This window comes from Saccopteryx bilineata, chromosome 2 (genome assembly GCF_036850765.1).
Source record: "Saccopteryx bilineata isolate mSacBil1 chromosome 2, mSacBil1_pri_phased_curated, whole genome shotgun sequence".
Taxonomy (NCBI): Eukaryota; Metazoa; Chordata; class Mammalia; order Chiroptera; family Emballonuridae; genus Saccopteryx; species Saccopteryx bilineata.
Window position 1 is genome coordinate 135696818 of NC_089491.1, and position 25894 is coordinate 135722711.

The window sequence follows — 25894 nt, forward strand, 5'->3', positions numbered from 1 at the left end:
AGAAGTAAAATAATCCAAAACCTTTACTCTGGATGATACATTCAAGGTGCTTTTCAATAAACACCTTTCAGAGTAGTTACAAGGACTTAGACTTCATCTTTCTTTAGCCCTTACTCTATGGTAGAGATTCTAGTGAATAATAAATAAGAACAGCAGCAAACACCTGAATAACGGAGGCCAGCCAGTCAATTCACATAATACTGTTGGTTGTTTGGGGACCGTGCTTTTCCTATTTGTTCCTAAGCTCCCGTCCTATCTCCACCTTGATCGCCAAGGTCCCCTGGGAATTGCTTGTTGACTCTTGTTCTGAACATTACAAGCAAAGGTAGAGGGTAAACGTGCAAGCTTCTTTGCCCATCGTCCTAAGTAGTCTGTTTACTGTAATACAGTTCCTCCCTCCACAGGTGAACGCCCTGGATGGTTACAATCGGACAGCCCTCCACTATGCCGCAGAGAAGGATGAGGCTTGCGTGGAGGTCCTACTGGAGTATGGTGCAAACCCCAATGCACTGGATGGCAACCGAGACACCCCACTTCACTGGGCAGCCTTTAAGAACAATGCTGAATGTGTGCGGGCCCTCCTAGAGAGTGGGGCCTCAGTCAACGCCCTGGATTACAACAATGACACCCCGCTCAGCTGGGCTGCCATGAAGGGAAACCTTGAGAGCATCAGCATCCTTCTTGATTATGGGGCAGAGGTCAGAGTCATCAACCTGAAAGGCCAGACACCCATCTCCCGCCTGGTGGCTCTGCTAGTCAGGGGCCTTGGAACTGAGAAAGAGGACTCTTGCTTTGAGCTCCTCCACAGAGCTGTTGGACACTTTGAATTAAGGAAAAATGGTACCATGCCACGAGAAGTGGCCAGAGACCAGCAGCTGTGTGAGAAACTGACTGTTCTGTGCTCAGCCCCGGGCACTCTAAAAACACTCTCTCGCTATGCCGTGCGCCGCAGCCTGGGACTCCAGTACCTGCCCGATGCAGTGAAGGGCCTGCCACTGCCAGCTTCTCTGAAGGAATACCTGCTACTTGTAGAATAGCCCAGAGGAGACATTCACACCATCACACGGTAACTCTGGGTGAGGATTTCCCTGCACTACTGTCTCTTTGTCTTGGAACACAGGAAAAGCAGCTGTTCCTGTTGTGTGGTTTATATTTTGAGGCAACCAGTCACAACAGTAACCTCCACACCACCTCCTCTCCCCAAACCAAGCAAACAAACAAAAAAAAGTATCTCCCACTTTTGTTTTTCACTTACTTGGCTTTTTATATTGTACCCTGCAATGAAGAGGTCTCCCCCCTCCCCTCCTCTTTAGGGAAAAAGTCAACAGTGCAACTAAATTTCTCTAGGAAGATGAAAAGTACAAAGTACTTAAGGAATGTGTTTGAGTTTCCTTTGGGGACATAGTAACCCTTCAGAAGAATCCTCTAGAAGCATTTTAATTGATCTCTGAAGAAGTTTAAGAGAACAGCCCAAAGAGAAAGGTACTACAACCTCAGATAGTGTACAGATTGAGAATAGGGCTGGATGATATCCCTCGAATGTCGCATCATGGAGCATTCAGAAGGGACTGGTCCCCTTTCTCATTATCAAAACAAACAGCTGTTTCTGCTGCTTTTCCATGGTTGCCCCTGAGGATTACAATAATTCAGCAATATTATTTTGGAAAGATTGTCTTGCTGCTTCCCACATAGTAGGAGAGATTAAGCAGGTTCTAAGCAGTGCTAAGAACTTTCTTCTAATGAAGTTCTTTCTCTCCCTGAAAGCCAGTTTCTCAGATGGCTTAGCAGGCATTTCTTGCACCACAGACACAGGTGTTGGCTCTAGTAGGGGAGGATTTGGGCTGCCTTTTCCCGTGGGTCTTCCTCATTCCCTATGTGAAGCTCACTCTGCTAACGGCTTGGAATTATTTCTCTTTCAGTTGTTTTGGAAAATTTGCCCTCTACTGATCTATACAAAACACTGGTGGAGGGGATGGAGTTGGGGGCCTGGGGAAGAGCACTATAAGAGCTCCTTTTGAGATGGCCTGCCTGCCCAAAAGAGATGTTTTAATGTACATGCTCCTTTTTATGTTCCTAAACTAGATCAAGTTATTATTGATCTTAATGATCTGTATGCAAATTTCAGAAACCAATTGGGAACTACAAATCTGCTGACACAGTTAATTTGAAAAAGTACGTCTGCTTTTGCCCTTTTGCTATTGGTGTTTTTGCATACTTAAAAAAAATAAACAGTTCTAAAAGCAACTTTGGCAATTTCTGTTGTTCCTGCTTTTCTCCACATTATTTAATCATCCTGAGCTCCATTCTTCCCTCTGTCACCACCCAGCCTTATTGGCTGTTTTGAGGATTCAGTGATAACAGTACTTGATAGTTATTGTTAATTCCTGTACAAAGAGCATTTGGTTGCTTTAATTCTGGACTCTGACAAGCCTTCTCAGTCACTACATTTCGATCTCTTTTTAGAGTATAGCAGTAATACTTTGGACAGCCAGCAGAAGTAATGTACTAGAGATAATCCCTTCTTCCACCCCTTGTGAGCTGGAACATTCCTGCTTCATCAAGCAAATGAGGAAACTGAGCTGGGAGGACTATGTGTGCCTATGCCGAGAGCTAGGACCTGGTTTTTGGAGGCAAAGCTTAAACCTGGCATTGACAGGGCACTACCCTGACCATTCTGTATATAATTTGTGGTCCCAATCCTGAAGACCAACTGCATTACACGGGCACTTGGCTAATGAGGAGGAAGAAGCCTCCTCATTATAGAACAGAAAACAACTTAAGCTGAATAAGAACTGTCATCTTTCCAAAACAGTACTTCAACCAAACCAGGACCCAGACTGGGTGTCTCAATTTCCCAAGCCTTTCAAATGTACATGTCTCCCCACAAATGGAGTCTGGCTTTCATCCAGGAAGGAGCAGAGGGGAATAGTTGAGAAGGGAGAACCCTGGGCTGTCAGTGGAGGAGTAGAGATCAGGAGACGGCTGGGAAAAACATGACTCAAGGTGACGGGCATGTGCTCAAGGGGTGAGACACAGCTTTAGCTTAAGGGAGACGGCAGCATCACACCGGCTGCAGAGGATGCAGGGGTGACTTACGCAGGATGAGGGGGAGGACCAGTGTGCCTGCATGTTCTAGGACCCTGTGTACAGAGCCCAAGATGCTGCAGAAGCCCATGGGGTGAGTACGTGGGCTGCGTTTTCCCGGTGTTGTCTGGGCAGAGTCTGGTTGTACTACATTCTACTTGAGAAGATAACAGGAGATCCCCAAGCACAGTGACCAGTTGGCATTTATTAGTGTAGTTATTGTTTGTCACTGTAGCAAAAGCAGTAGAGGAACCAGGACTTTGTTATCACAAAGAAATAAATAAACCTTATTTTTAGGAAAGTTCTAACCGAGTAACTGAAATCTAGCTGTCCCAGCACTAGATGAGCCCAGCCTGTGTGATGAATGAAGCTGGGGCAGAAGTCATGATACATTCTACCTAAATGGAGCTTTCACTCACTCACTGCCCCCTAGCCAGAGCTAATCTTGGCTGCAGTTACAGAATAAAAGGAAACCTAATGAAAAATGAGCTAAAACATTTGAGACTATATGAACAATCTGTTCCCCTCACTCCAAAGACATTTAGACAGGAGCTTCTCCAGGCCGCTTCTGACTGATGTGTTCCAGGTGCGCGTGCTCTGAGGTGTCCAAGTCAATCTCGTATTTGGCTAGGATTTTGAGGATGGGCCTCAGCTTCAGCCACCACTGTTCCTTGGGGATGCGGTGCCTACAAAGGAATGAGGTAGTTGATGATGTAATCTCTCAGCAGCACAATCAACTTCTATCAAAGGCTCACGGGAAGAAGTTGAGCAAAAGAGGTTGGATTTAGGGCACAGGCATCAGATTTTAAGTAAGTGCGACTACAGGTGTTACTGCTAAGGGAAGGACTGAGGACAGCAGGTTGGGCAAAGTAGAACTTGAAACTGCCAGGGAGGGAACCACCCTAGGAAGTAGATGCACTCACTCAAAATCGGTCTGCTCCTTCAGCTCAGTCACTGGTTGAAAGACCAGGGCCCTCTTCCGCATGCCTAGAACGCAGCCCGAGTCCGGAGTATTGGCAAAGATCCGCCCTGCAATAAGGACAGTCAGTCAGCTTCTGTACAGGAGACCCAGCCTCTGTGGAGGGGCTTCACCCATACCCCACCTACCATTACGGTAACTCTCTTTGATTTTCCCGGTCATCCAGGTCATAGCCTTGGCGCCCATCTTAGTGGCAAAATTCCTGTCAAATGGAGTTGGGCTCCCACCCTAGAAAAAGAGTCATAAAAATTACAGAAGGAAGGACTCCCAAGTATCAGAGATATCTAAAACACAGAGAGAAAGGGAGGAATGGGCCCCAAGTTTATAGCCAAAAACAGGAATCCAGAAATTCTGAAATAGTTCAGGAAACTGGGGTGAGCTGGCCCGGCCTATTTGGCCATTTGTAGGTGTAAGAATTAGTAATTAGCTAAAGAGATGACTGGTCTCACAATGGCCTCTTCTAGCCCCACAGCTGCCAGATCCTCTTCATGTATTTCTAGTCTTATTGGCCACCAGTCACTTCCCTACCCTCTTCAACCTAGCAGCTTTCTCAGTCATCATCACTGATGATATCAATGTGGCCCAGTCTGGATCCCTTGGTGGCAAGCACCTCAGAATAATATAAAACATGTAAATTCTTTTCTGAACTGAAAGAAAGTAGGTGGTAAAGTAGGAAGGGAAAAAAAAAATCTAGGGCTTCATACTTTAATATAATAGTACCCCATTCCTGCTGGGGCTAATAAGCTCATTCAAACTGAGACACTGGGAATTCATTTGTGGGGAAAGTTCAAAGGTCAATGCTTAAGTAGCACCAGCTGGGGACGCCTGGGATGGCTGCATTAGTGAGTGAGGCCTATCTTGGGTGGGAAGAACGCTAGGACTGGATGGGAGTGGTGGAAAGTTCTGTTCCCCGTGAGCCCCATCAGTGGCGCAAGGCGCCTGCACTAATTCCGCGGCTTCTGTATGAGATGGTGTGGTGGAAGGACAATGGACCAGGCTCATTCTGGCTCTCATCCAAGCTTAATGAAAGGCCCTGAACAACTTTTGTCTCCTCTTTGGGGCTCATTTCTCACTGCAATTAGTGCTTCTCAAATGGAGACAATTTTGCCTTCCAGGGCATATTTGCAATATCTGGAGACATTTTTTTACTTATTACAACTCAGGGTAGAGGTGCTACTAGCATCTCATGGGTAGAGTCCAGGGATACTGCTAACCTCTTGCACAGAACAGCCACCGCAGCAAAGTATTATCCTGCCTGAAGCGGCAGCAGTGCCGCAGTTGAGAAGCCCCGCCCTAAATGAAGAAGATGGGCCACACGACCTCTAAAGCCGTTTTCAGGAGACAGACATCTGGTGCTGCGACTATAAAAGACCGCAGGTCCACGCTCTGTGGCCACACTGACAGCCTCTGGCAGAACCGAGGCCGGGGGAGCTGCGATGGCCGGTGGGGGCCATGGCCGTATGGTAACGGGCGTGACAGGGCGTCCCCATACCTGCTGCATGTGGCCAAGCACATTCTTCCTGCTGTCAAAGATGCCTTTCCCCTCCTCAGAGTATAGGTTGAAAATGAAGTCTGTGGTATAGTTCTCGTTGCACTTCTCATTCCTGCCAAGGACAGACCAAAAGCCGGTCACTGGTTGTCTCCCCACCCCCTCCCCACCCTCCCTCTGTTGGCTCTGTTCTGCCCGTTCCTATCTCCTCCGTGGTTCAGGTTTTCTCCCTTTGTATCTGCAGATTCCTGTGTCCCAACTGTGGATCCATTCTACAGGCTAGGGCCAAAGCCCAACGATTTTCTCTCTTCATTTAGGAACAAGCCATGAGTGAGGTACCTTAACACCAAGCCTCTTTTCACAGTTGTTTTCATCTTTTGCACCAGATGGTCAACATTCGCCTGAAAATGAAACAGTAAATCCTAAGCCTGGCTGGGAGTGGGCACGGTCGGTCGGACAGGCGCAGAGATCTCCTCTTCCCCGGCCAGCCTCTCCCAGAGGCAGAAGGACAGGGAAGAGGGCTGTTTACACTCCTGGGCCCGAACTGTGCCTGATCCTTTTATGAAGTTCAGTGCTGACTGAAATTTAAATGAAGAGTCTAAAGGAGACGGGCAGAACTGCAAGGAGGAACGCTGTGGGGACTGTCAGTTCTCAGCCCCCTTTCACACCTCCTCAATTTCCCTTTCAAGGGCTTTCTGCTTCCCTCGGAGGGCTGACTCTCCTCTTGGTGTTGGGCTGTAAATGCTTTTCTGTACAGCAGTGAGTCACCTGGGAGGAACCAGTTCCTTCACGTGGGCTTTAAGTTATGGGTAGGAGAGAACAAGTCCTCCTCCCACTCTGGGCGGGGGCTGGCTGGGTTTGGGATTAGGGAGCTCCTTCAGCCTGCCATCCCCTCCACTGTGTGGCTTTTTTCCTCCAGTGAACTGGGATCTTGGAAAATAAGGACCAAATGGTCTCTCTGTGACATGGGAGTCAGACCCTCACCCTGGAGTTGAAAGGAATGAGAGGAGTCCACTTTGGTAGCAAGGGACACTGGGAAGGGTAGCGTGATATAGTAGAAAGATCACCAACTTTCTCAATCAGTTAGGAGTCCAGAAAAGGTTTTTTTGTTTTTGTTTTTTTTTTGTATTTTTCTGAAGCTGGAAACGGGGATAGACAGTCAGACAGACTCCCGCATGCGCCCAACCGGGATCCACCCGGCACGCCCACCAGGGGGCGACGCTCTGCCCATCAGGGGGCGATGCTCTGCCCCTCTGGGGCGACGCTCTGTCGCGACCAGAGCCACTCTAGCGCCTGGGGCAGAGGCCAAGGAGCCATCCCCAGCACCCGGGTCATGGTGGGTGGTAGGGGAAGAGAGAGACAGAGAGGAAGGAGGGGGGGTGGAGAAGCAGATGGGCGCTTCTCCTGTGTGCCCTGGCCGGGAATCGAACCCGGGACTTCTGCACGCCAGGCCAACGCTCTACCACTGAGCCAACCGGCCAGGGCTGAAAGGTTTTAACCTCTCTAAGCCTTTCTTATCTGTAATAGGAAGGTAATATCTGCCTTGCATGTCTGTGGTGAAGATAAAATGAAAAACACACAGAAAGGGCTGAACAGCAAGCCGCCCTTCAAAATGAATGCGCCCACAGCAGGTGCTTTGGTCATCTATGTGAGGTCTCCCCAAGGAATGCCTGCTCAGTGCTGTCCGGTCTCCCCACAGGACTCCAGATCGGTCAGCTCTGTCCTCTCACAGCTCAGGTTGCTGTGGGAACAGTGGGGACAGACTGGGGCAGGGGAGAGCTACCCAGAAAACTCTAGGTGGCTATCTACCTGCAGGTCTCGAATGGTGAAGGGCTCCTCAAAAATGTAGGCAGCATCGGCCCCAGCTGCCAGTCCTGCCATGGTGGCCAGGTAGCCACAGTAGCCGCCCATAGTTTCAATGATGAATACCCGACGCTTGGTGCCCGCTGCTGACTGCTTGATGCGGTCACAGGTCTGCAGAGACAAAGGGTCACAGAAAGGCAGGGTCAGGGGCCTGACTCTTGTCACTTCCATGGCTCTTGTCATAACCCAACTCTGGCACTCTCTTCTCCCCGGGCCAGCAGAGCCCCTACACCTCCAGTCCTTGCCTTCAGGAACAACAAGCACATTTGTCAAGCACCTGCGGAACTTCTCCTCTGGGAAGGAAGATGTACCTACCCTTTCTGTTGCTCAGAGTATGGAACTTAGGCCGTATGACCTCAGAAAGGAGAAAACATTTGGTAGGCAGAGTCCTACTAAATGTGCGTTTCTCGGTTAGAGGACTCACAGGGGAGGAGGAGAAACACCGTATGTGTGGTTGAAGTCTGTGTAAATGCCTGGGCCTCAAGAAGCACTTCTCAAACAATGCTGCTTGATTGGTACAAAAACTGCACCTCACTTTCCAGGACCAGACTCAGCCCGGGGCCTATCATCCTGGCCAGAGGCATGGGCGGGGGTAGGGAGCTCTCACCGTGCAAATCGTATTGAGTGCCGTGTCAGCCCCCACGCTGAAGTCTGAGCCAGGGACGTTGTTGGAGACCGTAGCAGGGATGACCACAAACGGGATGCAGAGCTCATCATACTGCTTCCTGCCCTCCATCAGCTCTAGGCCCCCTGTGTAGGCCTGAGGAGAGCAGCCGGGGAGGAATGAGCGGAGGAGGGAAGGTGGGCGGGTGGGAGGGGGAGAGGAAGGAACAGCAGGGGCACTCACCTCGAAGCCTCCAATGATGACAAGGCCCTGAATGTTAAACTTAGTGATGTTGGCACTGATCTGTTCTAAGCTCTTCTTGGGCAGAGTCCTAGTTGATTGAGGGGTGGGTGGGGAGGGAGGATAATGAAATTTGGGGGAGACAGCAAAATTGAGAGGAAAAGTTAGAGTTAGAGGACACTTATAGTATCTTGCTTGGTGCCCTCTTCCCTACCCCACCCTGTCCGAGGACACACACTGGGGCTCTCAACTGCCAGAGCTGCTCCGCAGTGGTGGATGGACACGTCTGCCCTCCCCGGAGCAACTGTGAACGTAGCACATAGAAGCCCCAGGTAACCGCAGTGCTCCAAGCAGACCCTGACCTGATGCACGGATACCCACATTCCAAGGGACACCTTTAAGGGGCGACTAGGAGGAGGTGCTCCTGCAATGCCACTTACCTTTTAGTCCCAAGTTTAGAACCACCTTGGCCAGTCCAGCCCCCGACGTAGCTCCAGCCAGCTTCCTCGATCTGCAGGGAAGGGTTACACGGGTCTGCATCGTGGACTGGCATCCCCATAAGTTCTAACCCCTCCCCGACACCTCTGGTTGGAAGAGGAATCAGGGATTGGTTTTCCCCCAGCTCATTAAACTTCTACCACCCCTTATTGCTCATTCACAAATAACGAGCACCTACTTAAGTCAGGCACCGTGCTGAGCTTTGGGATAGAGAATGAAATAAGACATGTTGCTTGCAAAGGGTTCATTTTAGTGGCCCTTGCCTGTTCCTATTGTGCTGAAATTAAATATCTACTTCTGCTTGAACCCTGAGAGAGAAAGGTAGTGAGAGACAGGGTAAGGAGAGAGAACAGACAGGTCACCCTGCTACACTTATCCCACATGACTGCTCCTTTCCCTTCAGTCCCCATACCTGGCCCTTGGCCAGGCCCTCGAAGCCGTCATGCACAACCAGGACTCGGTTGCCCTGGATGAGGGCGATTCTCACAGTAGAGCGAACAGCGGCGTTCATGCCTGCGGCCGGGGCGCCCACGTTCATCACGGCCACGGTGTGCAAGCAGCTCTGAGGAGAAGGAAGCAGAGAGGGAGCAGGGGAGGGGCGATGGGTCAGTGAGGAAGCTGACTGAGTCCCTCACGGTCCTAGGGTCAGAGCATCTGCCTGACAGCACACAGCCCTCCCTCAGGGAATGCCCACACAGCTTGCTCCCTCATACTATTGAAGCAAAGTTCTATATCGCAAATCAATAAATAAAGCTGCTGTCCCTGATCCTGGATATCGTTACATAGTGAATAACAGACCTCCCAGAGCAGCACTGCCCAAAGTGTGATCCTTGGACCACATGCATCAGAGTCCACCTCAGGAGCTCGTTAAAGCTGTGTCTTCCTGGGCCCCACCCCACGTCTGAATGCTGCACTCGGGGAATGGCCAGGAACCTGCATAAGCACCCAGATGACCCTGATATACACTAAATATGGAACACTACTCCACTGGAAGAGGTGGCTTAAATATACCTAGATGTGACTATTCCCAGACTGGCCCAGAGAAAATGCTACACAAGCCCTCTTTCCCATTCCTCGCATGCTATCTTGTCAGCCCTGAATTGGACATGGGTCTTGAGTCAGAGATAGCCAGCGCACACCAAGCACACAGGGCTGCTATGTGGGTGGCTAACAGAAAATTGTCTTAGCAGAGTCAGGGACTCAGCACTGAAAGTGACAGTGGGGCAAAGAAGCTGGCAAGGCTGCAGGTGGTGGGAACTGGGAGAAGCAATTCATAAAGGGAGATGGGGGCAGCAGAGGGGTCAAGTGGCCAGTAGAGTACCTTAGATACTGGGGGTCTGACATGAGCCAGAAGCTTGTACACCTCCCAGTTGTTCATGAAACTCCTGTAAAAAGTACAAAGAGGGATACAGGTGTCTTCAGTCCATGTCCCAGGCCAGCAGACTAAGGGGACCTGGTCTGAAGTTTTGCTCCCAATGTGAAGTTCCACAGGGCAAACCTTTAAGGACATAGGGGGATAAGAGTAGGGACTGGGCAGGGCTGCAGAGGGGGCACTAATTCTTCAAACACTCCTGAGCACTCTTCTCCTGGGCTCAGCATGGGAGATTGCCCTTTGCCTACAGAAACTTATAATCTAGCTGGGGTCCACACACAGAAATATTACAATATTTATAAAAGGCCAATCTCAGGGAGGGCATCCTTGGGATGAACGGAGCCTCCTGGTCACCTTACAACTAGTTCTCTTGGGGAAGAAAGTGTGCAGAGACAATAAGAGGAAGAGGCAGAAGCTCTTATTTTGGGTCTGAAGCTTTGTTGACTTCTGGTCTCATTTGGCAGCTCATTTCTATAGCTAGTGAGCTTCCGGGCATTTCCTCACCGGCCTCTCAGTTTCATGGCTTCATCAAATTTCTTGTTGTTCATGGCGTTGGTCACTTCCTTGGTCTGAGGGAGGAGCACAGCAACAGTCACGACCCCAGGGCAGGCTCCACACAGCGGCATCTCCGTCCACAGAGACTGCCCATCCCCGGGTTAGGGACCAGATCCTGCCTAACCTGTGCCCCACTTTGTCTATGTCCCCCAAACTTTCAGAGAAGTATTGTTTTCCCCTGAATTTTCTGAGTAATAAGCAGCAATAGAAGAAGCTGATTCAGTGCTCTATTTGTTAGAATATGGGCAGAGTGGAACCGCACTCACAGATAAAATGGCATCTTTCTCCATTCCACACTCAGGGACCAGCCTCAAAGGAGCCTCTAAACTAGTCAGTGTGTGAAGATCCAGCAGATAACCCAGTCAGGGAGATAGGCTGATCCCAGCATGTGCCTCCCAGCTACTGAGTTCTGCTCTGGGAGACAGTGCTTTAGCTTTGAGGCTTTTAGAGATACAGTTCCAAGCAAGGCTGGAGGCTGTCTGGGCTGTAGGTCACTGAGAAGCCGGCCAAAGGTGGGAGCCAGCCCTGAGCACACAGGCCAGACACCTTAGCCCTCAGCCACAATATTCGCCCTGTGGTGACAGAGTGACTGCTCTATAAAAGCCACATCGTTTCCTAAGCCCTCAGCGGTTTCCAGGTACTGCATCACATCCTTCACATACCTGCTCTCCAACCCCTGAGACAACCCTCAAGGTGCGTATTAGTTCTCATGTTGATTCGGAGACCATACTCCAGGTAGATATCAGAGAAAAATATAAGCTACCTAGCTAGACCTTAATAATATTCCCATTTTTAATAAAGTAGGATTTGAGGTTAGATATTAAGAGATGATGGGTCTTATTACTAGGTGAGATAGAAAGTACCATCTTCTTTAGAAACATTTCACAGATGGGGAAACTGAGGCTTAGAGAGAGGGCACGACCACATTCTTTCCACGTGCCCCCCTTCCCTCCGATCCTGTCCCAGTGGCCTTGGAAGTTGGTCTCTTTCCCCATGGGCTCCAGCTCAGAGACGGGCCTGGGGCTGTTAGGAAGGGGCACTGGGGTCAGCACTTACCACCTGGACACACTCCATGAGAGGCAGGCGCACAGCCTGGTTACCCGAGAGGCTCACTACACAGGCAGGGGTGTCTGGGGTGCCCTCCAATAGTGCCATCACGGCTTCCACACCCATCCTGCTGCCCTGCAGGAACCCAAGGGACAAAGATAGTCTGGCTCAGGCCTCCCCAGCTTGGCTGGGCCTGGGGAAGCAGGACACTCAAAGCCCTTTCCAACTCCCAGGGTTGAGCCCCACACTTAGGGACTATCGCCAGGAACTTATTGGGCTTTACTTCCCTACCCAGGTTTCACCCAAAGCTTCATGACTCTTCATCTTCTTGTAATCAGAACCCCAAGGATTCTACCTGATTCCAGAGAAACATGTCCACTATTGTAGTCAAATAAAGGGATCAATGAGCCTTAATAATATTCCCTTCTTTTTTTTTTTTTTTTTTTTTTTTTGTATTTTCTGAAGTTGGAAACAGGGAGGCAGTCAGACTCCCGCATGCGCCCGACCGGGATCCACCCAGCATGCCCACTAGGGGGTGATGCTCTGCCCATCTGGAGCGTCGCTCTGTTGCAACCAGAGCCATTCTAGTGCCTGAGGCAGAGGCCATGGAGCCATCCTCAGCGCCCGGGCCAACTTTGCTCCAATGGAGCCTTGGCTGCGGGAGGGGAAGAGAGAGACAGAGAGGAAGGAGAGGGGGAGGGATGGAGAAGCAGATGGGTGCTTTTCCTGTGTGCCCTGGCCGGGAATCGAACCCAGGACTCCTGTACGCCAGGCCGATGCTCTACCACTGAGCCAACCGGCCAGGGCCATATTCCCTTCTTATTGATAAAACAAGGAAGGATACTTCCTCTTTCTGCCAGTGAAAGTAGGCTAAGAGGGTTCAAACTGAGTATAGGGGGTTAGATCTTAACAACCTCACTAATGCTCATGGCTCTGAGATATGAGACCTCACCACTGGGGAAGCATATAGTTTCCCATCATTTTCTGCAACAGAAAGGAATTCTTGAGTGTATGGGAACAGGTCAAGGCCACGGACTGTAGAGGCTGGTGGCGAGATGGCACGATCATGGTCACGCATCACCCTGTGCTGGTGCAGTACAGTCTGGCAGGGGAAGGACAGCAAGTGGAGGGTTCTGAGGCAGGAGGGCCGTCGAGCCCCACGACTCACCAGGATCCGGTCAAAGGCTGATGGTGTCCCACCCCGTTGCACGTGCCCCAGGACAGTGACCCGGGTGTCATATCCCAGACGCTTTACCACCAGCTGAAGAGACCAAGAGAGGAACAGAGAAAGAGATACAGAATCAAAGAGAGAAAACAGAGATGTAGATAAATCATGGACAACTTATCCTCTCATCTTGTACTACTTCCTGGGTGGGAGGAAACTAGGGGGCAGGAAACCTGGGGTGAGGTGTGCAGGAAGTCTAAGGGGAGACTCAAATCACTGGGGAGTGGGGTCGGGGTGGGTAAGGTGTCCAGGACAGCTCTGACTTCACTCATACTAACGTTCTTGACGTCTTCTGAGGTAATCGGTTTCCCATTCTTGTCAATCGCACCCTCAGCCACAATGATGATGTTGAGGCGAGAACCACGGGTCCTTGTCTGGTCAAGCACATGGAGAAGAGTGGTCAGTGCAGTGAAACCGATGAAAGGGAAATGGATCATCAGTGAAACAGGGGGAGGGTTTTTTTTAAGGGCAAAGGAAAAGTGCCAGTACGTCGCTGAGTCGGCGACAAAGGTGCTCCTCCCAGTCATCATCGGGTGGACATTCAGGAATAAAAACCCAGTCGGCGCCACAGGAGAGAGAGGTGACAAGAGCCAGGTATCTGAGACGAGAACCAGAAGCATCACACTAGGAGCTGCACCCCACAAACAGCATCACCTGTGCCCAGCAAGGTCGCCAGTCCCCAGGCTGGTGAAAGGACTTGAGGACGACCCTCAACTGCATTCTTGGGGTGAGGGTGAGAGCACCCTTGAGGTGGCTTCTCAATGAGATTCTGTCCCTGAAGAGCACTTCCTAGTCATTTCACCTCCTGCAGTGGCTTCCTGTCTCAGAGCACTGTCTGTTCTTTCACACTGAGTGTGCCTGTGCCATACACACATGCACACACATGCACATGTAGGTCTCTATGGTCAGTGGAGTGGAGACAGGGAAAAGGACCACACCAAGAGGAGCATGTGACCTCCAGGTCTGCTGCCACTGGGAGATCTCTCTGGACCCCATGGGAAGAGGAAGGCGCTATTGCTGGGCCCACAGAATAAATGAGTCCCCAAGGGGATCTTACCCGCAGTGCCGACCCATCACCTCTAACACAAACGTCCTCTGGTGGCTGCAAGAGATAGACACTTTATAAAGTCCAAGTGTCCCTATGACCAAGATTAAGCTGCCATCCACATTTAGGCCAATTAACCTCTCTGGGAAATGTATTTATGCTGCTAGGCCCCCCAGCAGGTTTCTTGAGAGAACAGGAAAAGCTAGGGGAAACACTTTAGCCACAGGGTGTCTGTCCTTCCCAGGCTGAGAAAATACAGCAGTAAAAGGGGCCAGTACTGAGGCTGCGTTCCAGGAAGAGATGAGGCCCAGGAGGAGAAGGGGGGAAAGGGAAAAGAAGTGAAGAGAGAGGACGCCACTAGCCTGGACCCTCTAGGATCCCCGGGGTGAACTGTTATCCTTGCACGCTCCCATTCTCCCACCTTGTCTCCAAGTCCCCTGACCTCTGAGTGGTGGTGGTAATGGCCTCTACAGTCTCTAGGATGTGGTTGGAAAGGGCGGCTCAGGTTCCAGGCTCCCTGGATTCATCTCAGTCTGCACACTGATCATTTAGGAGACCTCACAGGTATTAAAGACCACAGAGATACATGTTTGGACAGAGGGCTAGATAGTGGCCAGGCAAATCTTATAGTATTTTGAGAGCAGTGCAATTTCAGTGCTCTAGGGATAATGTGTTCTAGCCTCAGAAAACTAGTCATTATTGGCACCATAGCTCAGACACTTTAATCTCTCTAGCCCGTCACCCTTCAGCCTGTCCCAGCTGCCACCCTCCTGTGTTGCCCACCTCCACCCCCTTACCTCTGAGCAGTAGTGGTGATGGCGTCTACAATCTCGATGATCCGGTGCAGGGCAGAATCAGTTCCAATGGTCATATCGGTACCACAAAAGTCATTGTCAATTGAGCCAACCAGGCCCACGATGTTCAGGTAGCTAGACTTTGTAGCCTCCTCAACTGTGATCTTACCTGGCGATGAAAAGCAAACCAAGAGCCTCTGGATGAGGTGACTGGCAGGCCAAAGAGCAGATGACCAAGGAGAAAGGGAACTGTAGCCAGTGGGAATTATAAGCAATGGCAGAAAAAGGAGGACAAAGACAGCCTAGTTTGTTTGGGTAACAACTTCCTCCAATGGGAGGTAAGGGGTGCGTGTCTGCGCACACAAACAGTACTGATGAGAACAATGTCTCACCTGCTTTCTGGAGGTCACTCAACAAGTCACTCCACTCGGAACGGAAGGTGTCAGCCCCAGTGAGGCTGCCGTCACCTCCTATGACACACAGATTGGTGATCCCACGCTTTACCAGGTTGTGGGCAGCTCGGAGTCGCCCCTCTCGTTCCCGAAAGTCCTTGCACCGGGCACTTCCAATCACTGTGCCTCCCTTTGGGGGAGAGGTAGAAGTCAGCTCACCAGATAACACAGCCACATTTGGGCTCAACATGCTAAGATTTCCCCTATTCCAACACTGGGATGGGCTGACATAACCATGTGGCTCCCTAGGAAGTTTCCTGACATCTTTAAGACTCATTGTCCCTTCTAAAGGAAAGGGAAATAATGCTGGCTGGGGGGAGGGATCCCAGTGTCATTCCTATATTCTGCTACACCTCTTGGAAGGCTGCTAAGATCAACCCACTTCCTTGAAGGCTTTGTAAAAAAGTAATTTTCAGCAAAGAGAACAGGGGAATACACAGACACTTGTTGGCTTTTGAAATAATCTCCAACGTTCAGATTTTTGTTTGTTTGTTTGTTTGTATTTTTCTGAAGTTGGAAACCGGGAGGCAGTCAGACAGACTCCCGCATGCACCCAACCAGGATCCACTCAGCATGCCCCCCAGGGGGCGATGCTCTGCCCATCTGGGGCATTGCTCTGTTGCTACCCAAGCCATTCTAGTGCCTGAGGCAGAGGCCATGGAGCCATCCTCAGGGCCCGGGCCAACTTTGCTCCAATGGAGCCTTGGCTGTGGGAGGGGAAGAGAGAGACAGAGAGGAAGGAGGGGGGTGGGGGTGGAGAAGCAGATGGATGCTTCTCCTGTGTGCCCTGGCCGGGAATCGAACCCGGGACTCCTGCATGCCAGGCCGACGCTCTACCACTGAGCCAACCGGCCAGGGCCCAGATCTTTTTAAAAGTGTAAGAAGTAGCAGTGACTTCAATTTTTGGAAGTTCTCCCTACTGGCCTGATATTACTGGACCGTGTTCATCCCAACTGTGCTCGGTAGCACTTCTCCCTCTCTAGCACATGGGATTTCTAATTGGAACGAGGCACCACCAATCTTTTCCTTTTGCTCCTTGGGATCCAAGGCGCTAGTGGAAAGAGCCACAAAACCCAGGTATTCACAGGAAAAACAGCTTTGGGCATAGAAAAGCTTGAATTTCCAGGGGCTTACAGATACCCTAAGAGGGGTAAATTACTTATTTTGAAAAATCATATAAGCTGACTGTCCAGGGCTTTGGGGGCACTGGAGGAGAACCTGGCTCACTCTCAGACCACTTTGTGGCAGGCATCATTATCCGAAGAGAACGGTCGCTAAGCACTGAGCGTTAAATTTCTTTTCACAGATTTGTAGGGGATTGAGGTAAAGAATGGGGATATTAACGTGGTTTGTAGATTTTTCAGTAAACCAGAAAATGGGTGTAAAATGACTTACAGAATATAAGACTTAAGAAATGACTTAAGAATATAGCAAAAAGGGTCATGGCTAAAATCAAGGCATTTTTAAGGTGTTTTATTAAAAAAAAAAACAAAAACTCTGTAAGGCTGTTTGGGTTCCTTCCTCCCTTAAATGGCCTGGTTTCAGGTCACCTCATCACCGTCACATGAGGACTGGCATATTTCAGCACTACTTCTGGCTCTGGCTCCAGTCCCCTGGTAAGGTTATTTTCAGGGCCAGATCTTCCCCGTGACCCCAGGGCAGGACTTGATTACATGTCAGTTACCCAAGTCGTGACTATGACCTTTATATTAAGAGCAGACCGTCCTGTGATCGCAGCCCCCACACGCTATCCTGCTCCAGGAAACCAGGGTGATATTTTCAAATGCAAAGAGTAAAGGGAAAACACAGCCCCTGCCCTGTCACCGAGTCCCCCCTCATCAAACCACCTGACAGGGAATTTGGGAAACCATGAGCCCAAAGCAGAACAGAGGTGAGACAAGGACAGCACAAACATGGGACAGGCATCCTCTAGAACATACCAGCTGAAGCATCATTGAAACGCTCTCCCAGGTGGCTTCCCTGATGTGATCGCCACCGTCCACCAGGCCTTGATAACCCTGTGGGGCAGAGCACACCCGTTCAGTCTCTGCTAGGCTTCCCCCTGAGCTCCCAGGATCAAGACAGGCTCTCTGGGAAGAGGTTCTCAGAGAATCAAGTCACCCACCCCCCTTACAGAGTTTTGGATACTTGTGAGACTACTGTAATTTAACAGTCCAAGGAAGGTGAAGTTAACTTTTTCAATACCCTTTCTAGTTTCTCCCATTTTTGATGTCCTTCTTAATATTTAATTGTAATTCCTCTTCTTCTTGGCTAATCCCATTTCCTCCAATCTGCTTCCCAGGGGAACTACATAACAGATGGTTTTATTAACAACAGAGGAAGAGGAAGGGGAATGTTAGAGGGAAGGAGAGGAATGTGACTTGAAAAGACAAAAGACTATAAAACTTAAGAGAAGAAAGGCAGCTAGACCTGACCTCAAGAAGAGTGGGCAAAGAACAAGAGCAAACAAAAGGAAGGGAAACAGGAATTAGAACCTCCGAAGGTTGGCAGACCACAGAAATCTAGTGAGACTCCCGTCTCCTGAGGCTCTGTCCCTAGACAGACTCAGTGTGCTGTGCAATACTAGCCCACTTCGCTTCTCTCTCTCTGTTCTGGGGGAGGTGGAGGGAATCTACTTACTTCTTCCTTTGAATGAACAGGCAGCATGAGGACCCAACCTGCAGAGCCCTGGGACTTACCATCATTACTGAAGCCAAAGTGGGGAGGAGTGACTCAGGTAGGTAGGGAGCCAAGAGAAATCAGACATTGCAATGTAACTGGGAGGTAAGGAAGGGGGAAGTGGGGAGAGAGAGGGCGTAGAACAAAGTAGAGAACCAACCTCATGGACAAAGAAGACACGGGCACCAGTAAATATACCAACTCGGACCACAGCCCTGACAGCAGCATTCATTCCTGCAAAGAGGAAAGAAAGAAGTTAGAAAAGCAGCCCTGGAATCCAAGATATGAGACAGTCTTTTTCTTAGGCTTTTCTATGAATCTAGAATACTCCTCTCACCCAAGTCTTCTGGCCTCCCCGTTAAGATTTTGTATTCAATGTTAATTGAATACCCCCCTTCATCTCTCCTTCCTTTCCTAAGACCTTTCCTTGCCCAGGCAATCTGGGGAATAATAATCTTGAATGCTTATTGTATTAGACACTGCTAAACATCATCTCAATTAATCCTATCCACAACCCTGGAGTTGCCTCCATTTTACAGATTTTTGAAACTAAAGTTCCAAGAAGTTAAGATCACAGAGCTGGTACTCTTCCAAAGCTCAGGTTTGAATCCAAGTCCTACAATTCTTAAACCAACACTAGTGGCCTCCGTGCCGGGCCCTCCCAATTCCAATGGCTGTACTATGTTTTTCCTTGCCTTCTGTACTGAATCTAGACATATGCCCAGCTTTGGTAGGGTAGGTTTTTCAGGACAAACACTTAACTCTCTGTGGCTCAGTGACCTATGTCTGTACACATACATAGCTTTTTAGTGTCATTTGAGTTGTATGTATTCCAATATGTACCACCCAGTTTGGATTCTCTGACTTATCATGTGAAGAGGGACTCATGGTGATATTCTAGAAATCATAGAGCCATAGACATCAACTTCTTGTGAATATTTCAGGTATTTCAGTACATATTTTTGTTTCAATCTAAAAATCTATTCCCACGGACCTTAACCCTACTTGGGGAAATATTATATACCAGTGAACACTAGAGAAGGCGGTGATTGGAAAAATCTGCAGTGCCAGACTGAAATCCACCACAAACTACTGCATAATCCAAAGCTATCTAGAAAGGAAAAGAATTAAAAAGACCACAATATCTCTTTTCTTTGTTTGTTTTTTCAAGCTGACAAACGTTGGTATTACATGGCTATAAGCTCCAAATCAAATTGGAGGTCCATTCAATCATTGAACAAATAAATATTCAGTGAATCCCTATCATGCTCCTGGCACTATGTAGACACTGGGGAGACAGCAGAGAATTTTGAGTCTGGGGATACAGAGATAAAAGACTTGGCAATGGTCCTTAAGACCTGTGAAGAATTATAATATGGTGACAACACGGATCCCCATGATGGTGATTTGTACAAAGTGCAGTGGGAATGAAGAGAAGGAGCAGCTCTGCTGCCAGGAGGAAGCCTGGGAAGGCTGCACAGAAAAGACAGCATTTATTCTGAGACCTCAAGGACAACTTCCTTTTCATCTTTTTGTCAGGTGGACAATTTGGGGGAAAGTGTTCTAGGCAGGGAGAATAACACAAAATAAAGGTGAGTTTCAAGAAATAACCTTAGGTAATTCGGTATTATAAAGAATAAAATACAAGACAGGAAGTGGGGAGTGACGAAGTTACACGGGTGGGCAGGCACCTGCATGCCACTGGAGGAAGTCTGGTGTTTATTCTGTGGGCCAGTGTTTGGCTAAGGACCCATGGTGATGGTTTTAAGGGCATGGGAATCTAAGGTCCACAGCTTATATTTGATTCTTAAAAGGGTCTGTGACCAAAAATAAATATATAAATAAAGTTGCAGACTAAGGAGAACCGTTGAAGAATTTTGAGAGTTGAATCTACATATCAGAAAGATCACTCTGGCAGCAGTGTGGAGGACAGACCGAAAGGGGCGACACTAGGATTAGATGGCTATCAGGCAGCTGAAACAAAAATTATGAGGTCTTCGACTGGGAGAGTGACATTTGTTGTAAAACAGAGATACCAGACAGGATATACCCTAGAAACAGAAGCAACTGAATTTACATCTAATTAGCAATGTGATTAAATTTCAAAGTATTAGAGAGGAGGAAGGAAATACCATGACTGACTTTCGCAAAGGGTAATATTAATGAACTGAGCAGAGGCAGGCTTTGATTTGGAAAGACAGGGGTGAGGTGGATGCAGTCACATTTGGATAGGTTGAGTTGCGTTCCTGTGGGACATCCGTGTGGACCTGGAAAAGACTGTCTCAAGAAATATGTGGAATTAGAAGGGAAAAGGGCAAGGAATGGGCCCCTGAGGAAAACCAACACTAAAGGAATGGGCGGGGCAAGAGGGAATCCATGAAGTCAACTATAAGGAGCAACCAGAAAGACAGAAGGAGACAAACTTGGCAATGCCTTCAAAGCCAGGGAGAACAGTTTTAAGAAGTAAGAAGTGTCAAATGCTTCTGATAATTAAAATAAGAAATGCAAGGTTGGGCTTGCCAACAGGAGGTCATTGGTGAGCACCAATACCAAAGTTTATTTATGACAACACTGAAGCAAAGTCTCATGAAGGCTAGAAGTCTAAGTTTACATTCTCAAACTGAAAGAATCAAAACTGAAAAATCCATCAACCTGGAATGCTGAGGTCTGCCGGTTCAAACCCCTGGGCTTGCTGGGTCAAGGCACGTACGGGAAAACAACTACTACCTACTACGAATAGATGCCTCCTGCTTTTCCCCCCCTTCTCACTCTCCCTCTCTATTTCTCTCTCTCCCTCTCTCCCTCTCTTCCTCTCTCTCTGCCTCCTCTTTCCAAAAATCAATAAATAAAATCTAAACAACAAACAAACAAAACCCTGAAAATTCTGTGAAGGAAGGGGGGGCTTCTCAGAAGCTTTAAGAAAAGCCTGTGTGGACGAAAAAAACAAGGTCAGAGTCAACGTATAGCCATCGCTGCTTTCGGATAAAGTTAACTCAATAAGATCACAACAGATATAAAACTATTGTTTATTTTCACAAGGTCTAGAGGCTTCTCTATTGGATACCTAGAGTTCTGGGGTACAAATCTGTAATCTTAAGAAATAAGGAAAAACGTTCTTCTGAAATGTATAGCTTGGAATGCTATTTCCTGCTCTTGAGCTGAGTAAGAGTAGGGAAGAAAAGTTTAAGAAAAACAAACAACTTAAAAGGTTTTAAGTATAAAGCAAACAACAGATAGTGAACACAAAATATCCAAGTCTATTGGGCAGAATAAAAATCCCACAAGAAAAGAAGATTCTTTCTCTTCTCCCTCGCCTTCCTCTTACCTCAACCCTACCAACCTCTAAAGGTCATCCTTCCTGCCTCTAAACTGAATATCCAAGTGGTTGCCTAGAAATCAAGTTTTAGGATCCTCTTTACGTCCCTGGACCTGTGTCTCAAACACCTAGTTCTCTAGAAATCACAGACCAGAATAAACGAATAGTTTATACTAGGAGAGTCTCATTAATTCTTTGGGCTCTCCTGTCCAACCTCATTGGCCTATTCTGGCCCCAGACCAGTCCTGGCCAGTCTCTCCTTGGCTGCTCCATGTTACCCTAAATAACCCTCTATGAGCAGCTGTCTGACATATTAGAAGCAAGACAAAGGATAAAATTACAAGCACCATCCAGGGGTATTCTGGATATAGCTAGGAGGGGCTCTGGAGAACATCAGAAGCATGTAACCTGTAGCCTCCAATTACAGCCTGTTGGAAAGAGGCTTTGGGGAGAAGAGCTATGGGTGATGGTTCTCTACGAGATGAGATGGAAGAAAAACTAATAAATGACTTGGTGACTATCTTTTTGAAAGCAATGCTGAAAAGTTTCTTTCTACTTTAATGAACTTTGAATTTAAAAATATATTTCATTCCAATTACGAGGAATAAATGTTAGATGTGAAATACACTTTCTGACGGATATGTCATTGAAAATTATAACTCCTGGAATAGTGGTCAGATAATAGAATTCCTATTCCTGTAAACTTGTAAAAATGGGGTGAACATGCATTTAAAATGAACGCCCTGTCTGAAGACAGAAGACTAGAGCAGATGACTGAGGTCCTTTCTGACAGAATATGCTGATTTCATAAGGCCAAATGTGGCATGTTTTAGGGAGACTGGGGCTGAACGGGGAATTAGGATTTGCTATCTAGTCAGCCCAGCATGTGAGCTCAGGATGTCTCACTCCTGGCCACTCTTCTACTTTAAGAGGCTATTAGCTTTGCTAAGGTTCAGGGAATGACAGCTTTGCTAAGCTGTCATTTCTGTGGATCTTACAGACTCCAGCTCCATTTTCCCATATGGCCCCAGCCTCCAGGGAAAACACATTTCTGTGCTCTCTCCCTGGGAGAACTAGGAACTTATCTCTGGGCAGGCCACTTCTGTATTTGAGCTGCTCCATCAGCTGAGCTGGGACCTCTCAGCTCTGCTTTGAGTTTTCTGCTTTGCTTCGTTGCCTCTTAGAATTGCATCCTCTACCACTCTCAGTCCCTACTGCCATAAATCTGTGAGGTTACGTGGACTCACAGTGGGCTATCTCCCTGGGTACACTGATTCTGCAGTAGAATCCCCTGGGCTTGTCCTAGGTGGGCTCTCCAGAAGTCAGCTTGTCAATAGCCCCCGCCTCCATGGAAGATGATCCTTCCCTTAAAGGCGGTGATGGTCGTCTCTAGAATAACGGGGTCTCTGCTCAGGATCAGATGCTGCTCTGAGACCCAACTTCAATCCTAAGCCTTTCTTTTTCTCCTTCTTCTTCTGCTTCTTCTTCCTCTTTTTTTTTTTATACTTTTTCTCTCTCCAGAGAGCTCTTCTTTTTCATAATTTTATAAATGTATATGGCTCACTTAGAATTTTTTTAGCAGGTCCTTGCTTCCCAAAATCTGACAATCCAATTCCAGAGGCCATCCTACCAAGGCTTTAGGATCAACACTCAAAGTTTATGTTGAAGAACGCAGTATTGGCATGGGGCTCTTTCCAGGAGAGAAGAAAGAAGCCACAGAAGCCAGGTCAACAGTCTCTACAGCCTCAGCACTCCTCACACGGTCGTCATTCTTAACCTTGGGCCTCCTAAGCTGTGCCCGCTTCCTCTGCTTCCTCGTTCTAGCATTCTCCTACTCATAGTATATATCACAATTGTGATTAAGTACACATTAGTTTAAAAATGAGCAAAGACAATATGTGACTTTTCCATTAATGTATCCTTAGTGCTTAGCATACTGCATGGCACACAGCAGATGCTCCATTATTCACTTTTTATTAAACAGTAATACATTTATTGAGGACTTACTATATACTAGGCACTGTTCTAAGCACTTTAGCTGTTGAAGAGTTCAGTTTCTTGAAATCTATCTTCTTTGTGACATTTTCCCCAGTTAATCCAACCAGGGTCTATCGTTCCATTACATAAGTAGATTCTACTTGGTTTGAGGCACACTTTATTATTGTTTTTACGTGCCCTATATAAGAATTCTAGTGATGTATATCTTTTTCCATTAGTTTGTAAGTTCCCCAAGGAAACCACCTTCTTTACAACATATGAGACAGGGCTCTACACAAAGTGGGTGCTTAATACAAAGTCTAGGAAAGCCTAGGGAGAGTGGAGCAGGGGAGGGGGAATCAGCTGACATCTTTTCTTTCTCATCACAGTCTCCACGTCCTGGTATCCCTTTCAAAGAAATTCTATCTCTCTTCAATGTGTTAAGTTGGAATATACAAGATCATCAAAGGAGAAAAAAGTAAAATAGATTTAATTTTACATCCCATATCTCCCACTTCATTTTTCTGACTCCCAGGTTTCTTAGATACAACCCAGAAAAGGGTTCTCTCTGGCTTTCTGCCCACCAGCCCACCCCACTATGGATCTACACTGACTAACTGCTGCTGTTCTGTGTGTTTAAGGGTTAAAGGGATGGAAGCGGAGGGAAGGCCAGAGAAAACAGAGAACGAAGCAGAGCTGTGCCTAGTGGAAGGACACGTGCTGTGAGAGCGAGGTGCCTGACCCTGGTCAGTGCAGGAATTCTGTACACATCAGAGTCGATACTGAAACTTGAGCTGGAGCCCCCAAGTACCGATTCTGGGTGTCCCCCTTTCCCCATCATTTCCAGTGTAGTTGAAGTGAATCCACCTACTGTCTTCTCAATAATTTTATATTGTCAGTCTCTCTCTTTCCAGTGCTGTTTGAGAAAACACCAGTCTTTTAGGTACCAAAGGACTAAATTGGAACCACATCTTCAGAGAAGTTTTATGAAGATTTAGGTAAATAAAAGTAGAGAAAATAGAATCTAAAACACTTGAGGACTTAGACCTGACAGATTTTTAGGAAAGCCCAAGATACCAGTGTGAATAATAAGGAGGGCCGTTCCTTTTACAGGCGAAGGGGAGTAAGAAATGCAAGGGGCCCTATCAGCCACGGATTTTGTGTCTAACCAAGCAGGGCCCTCCTCCTTACCTTGGGCATCTCCTCCAGAAGTTAACACGGCGATGGCTTTGCCAATCCCCAGGGTTCTGGCTGCATGATGCTCTTCATGGGTCATGATCCAATCTAGAATTCAAGACAGTGATCAGATAAGACAGAGCTGGATGCAGGTGCTACGAGCTTTGGAAATGGGTGTTAGACTGGAGAGAACCACTTCAGTCAGGCTCTCCCACTGTACTAAGTCTGGACTTTGCAGCCTGAGAGCTTGAACTTCTTCCAAAAGACAGCCACACCCCTGCAGAGTGACAAGCTAAATGTCACAGTAATCAAGCCTGAGACTGAAAAAGTCCTGGCTAATCCCTCCAATTGGAGCCTATTTGGAGAATAAGCAAAGGTCAAGGAGAAGAGCGGGTGACTGAACAGAAATGAGAAAGGAAGGAGAAACTTAAGTTAGCCTAAGGTGACCAACTTTTTTACAATGAAAAGGAGGACAAAAATAAATTGAAGAAAACAATATCATAAATAAAAGAAACATTTTATTCATTGCAACAATAATACACTATAATATGACAAATGCATAATAAAAACATTTGTAATATTTTATATTGTAATTATGCTTACATGTCCATTAATTTTTAATAATTGTAAGAAAAAAGTACTCATTTAGATACAAATGTCACATCACATGCAATGGATCGACTCTGCATCAATCGAATATGGACATTTACAGATTAGTCTTCCAATATCAAAAAGGAGGACATGTAGGAGGACACTTTTCGAGGGAGGACAGAACTTACAAAAGGACTGTCCTCCCTAAAGGAGGATGACTGGTCACCTTAGTTAGCCTTGAAGGAGTCCTTCCTTTTAATGAAGGAAATGGCTGTTGCAGAGAAGGGGAATCAGATGAGAACCAGCAAAGTGGAAGCGGAAAAGTGAGGGTAGCTTGGGCTATAGTTAAGATCAGGGCTGGGTGCTATAGAACTGGGCTAAGCTGGAACTGGAGTTTGAGGGTCAAAGGCACATTACAGTTTGCTTGGGCAAGTTAGTGGTGTCAGGCTCAGGAGCGGTCGGAGACTTTCTTTGTTTTTCCTCCTGAGCATCTCTGGATCCTGAGCATCTCTTGAGAGGCCTTGCCCCTCATACTACATACCATCAAATGAGAAGAGTAACTCACAATCACTGTTACACATACACAGATGTATACACATGACAATGTGAACACCTTCATAGTTTTGTCTTTGGGGCTTATCTCTCCAAAGAAACACATAAGACATACTTCTGTATCCATAACATGCCAATGGGATCATCACTCTCTCAGTTATCCAGACTACAATATTTTATTTTTAAATTTACCTCCTCCTTACTCTCAGACCAGATCCTATTATTCTGCCTTCTTATTATCACCCGTCTCTTCAATCCTCACTGCCTCTTTCCACCTGAATTGCCTACCGCCATAGCTGGTCTCCGCTGCCTTGTGTTTCCCTTCTCCACTCTATTAGAGACACAAAAATAAACCT

At 47.7% G+C, this 25894-nt stretch overlaps 2 protein-coding genes across 4 annotated transcripts in view; one reads left to right on the forward strand and one right to left on the reverse strand.

The window, feature by feature from the left end:
* ASB8 (ankyrin repeat and SOCS box containing 8) overlaps positions 1-3650 on the forward strand; it is an 11084-nt gene extending 7434 nt beyond the window's left edge. For all 3 annotated transcript variants that reach the window (XM_066257986.1, XM_066257987.1, XM_066257988.1), the window contains exon 4: positions 405-3650. In XM_066257986.1, the coding sequence (XP_066114083.1) occupies positions 405-1037 (633 nt within the window). In that variant the 3' untranslated portion in view covers positions 1038-3650. The remainder of the gene's footprint in view (positions 1-404) is intronic.
* PFKM (phosphofructokinase, muscle) overlaps positions 3270-25894 on the reverse strand; it is a 25261-nt gene continuing 2636 nt past the window's right edge. The window contains exons 2-23 of the mRNA XM_066257984.1: positions 24411-24503; positions 18087-18160; positions 17188-17265; positions 15188-15377; positions 14799-14964; positions 14014-14058; positions 13446-13554; positions 13235-13330; positions 12900-12992; positions 11741-11866; positions 10634-10698; positions 10079-10142; positions 9170-9319; positions 8700-8770; positions 8263-8350; positions 8023-8175; positions 7362-7526; positions 5892-5953; positions 5556-5667; positions 4192-4291; positions 4008-4113; positions 3270-3770 (exon numbers count right to left, since the gene is read on the reverse strand). Of these exons, the coding sequence (XP_066114081.1) occupies positions 3626-3770; positions 4008-4113; positions 4192-4291; positions 5556-5667; positions 5892-5953; positions 7362-7526; positions 8023-8175; positions 8263-8350; positions 8700-8770; positions 9170-9319; positions 10079-10142; positions 10634-10698; positions 11741-11866; positions 12900-12992; positions 13235-13330; positions 13446-13554; positions 14014-14058; positions 14799-14964; positions 15188-15377; positions 17188-17265; positions 18087-18160; positions 24411-24495 (2343 nt within the window). The 5' untranslated portion in view covers positions 24496-24503 and the 3' untranslated portion in view covers positions 3270-3625. The remainder of the gene's footprint in view (positions 3771-4007; positions 4114-4191; positions 4292-5555; positions 5668-5891; positions 5954-7361; positions 7527-8022; positions 8176-8262; positions 8351-8699; positions 8771-9169; positions 9320-10078; positions 10143-10633; positions 10699-11740; positions 11867-12899; positions 12993-13234; positions 13331-13445; positions 13555-14013; positions 14059-14798; positions 14965-15187; positions 15378-17187; positions 17266-18086; positions 18161-24410; positions 24504-25894) is intronic.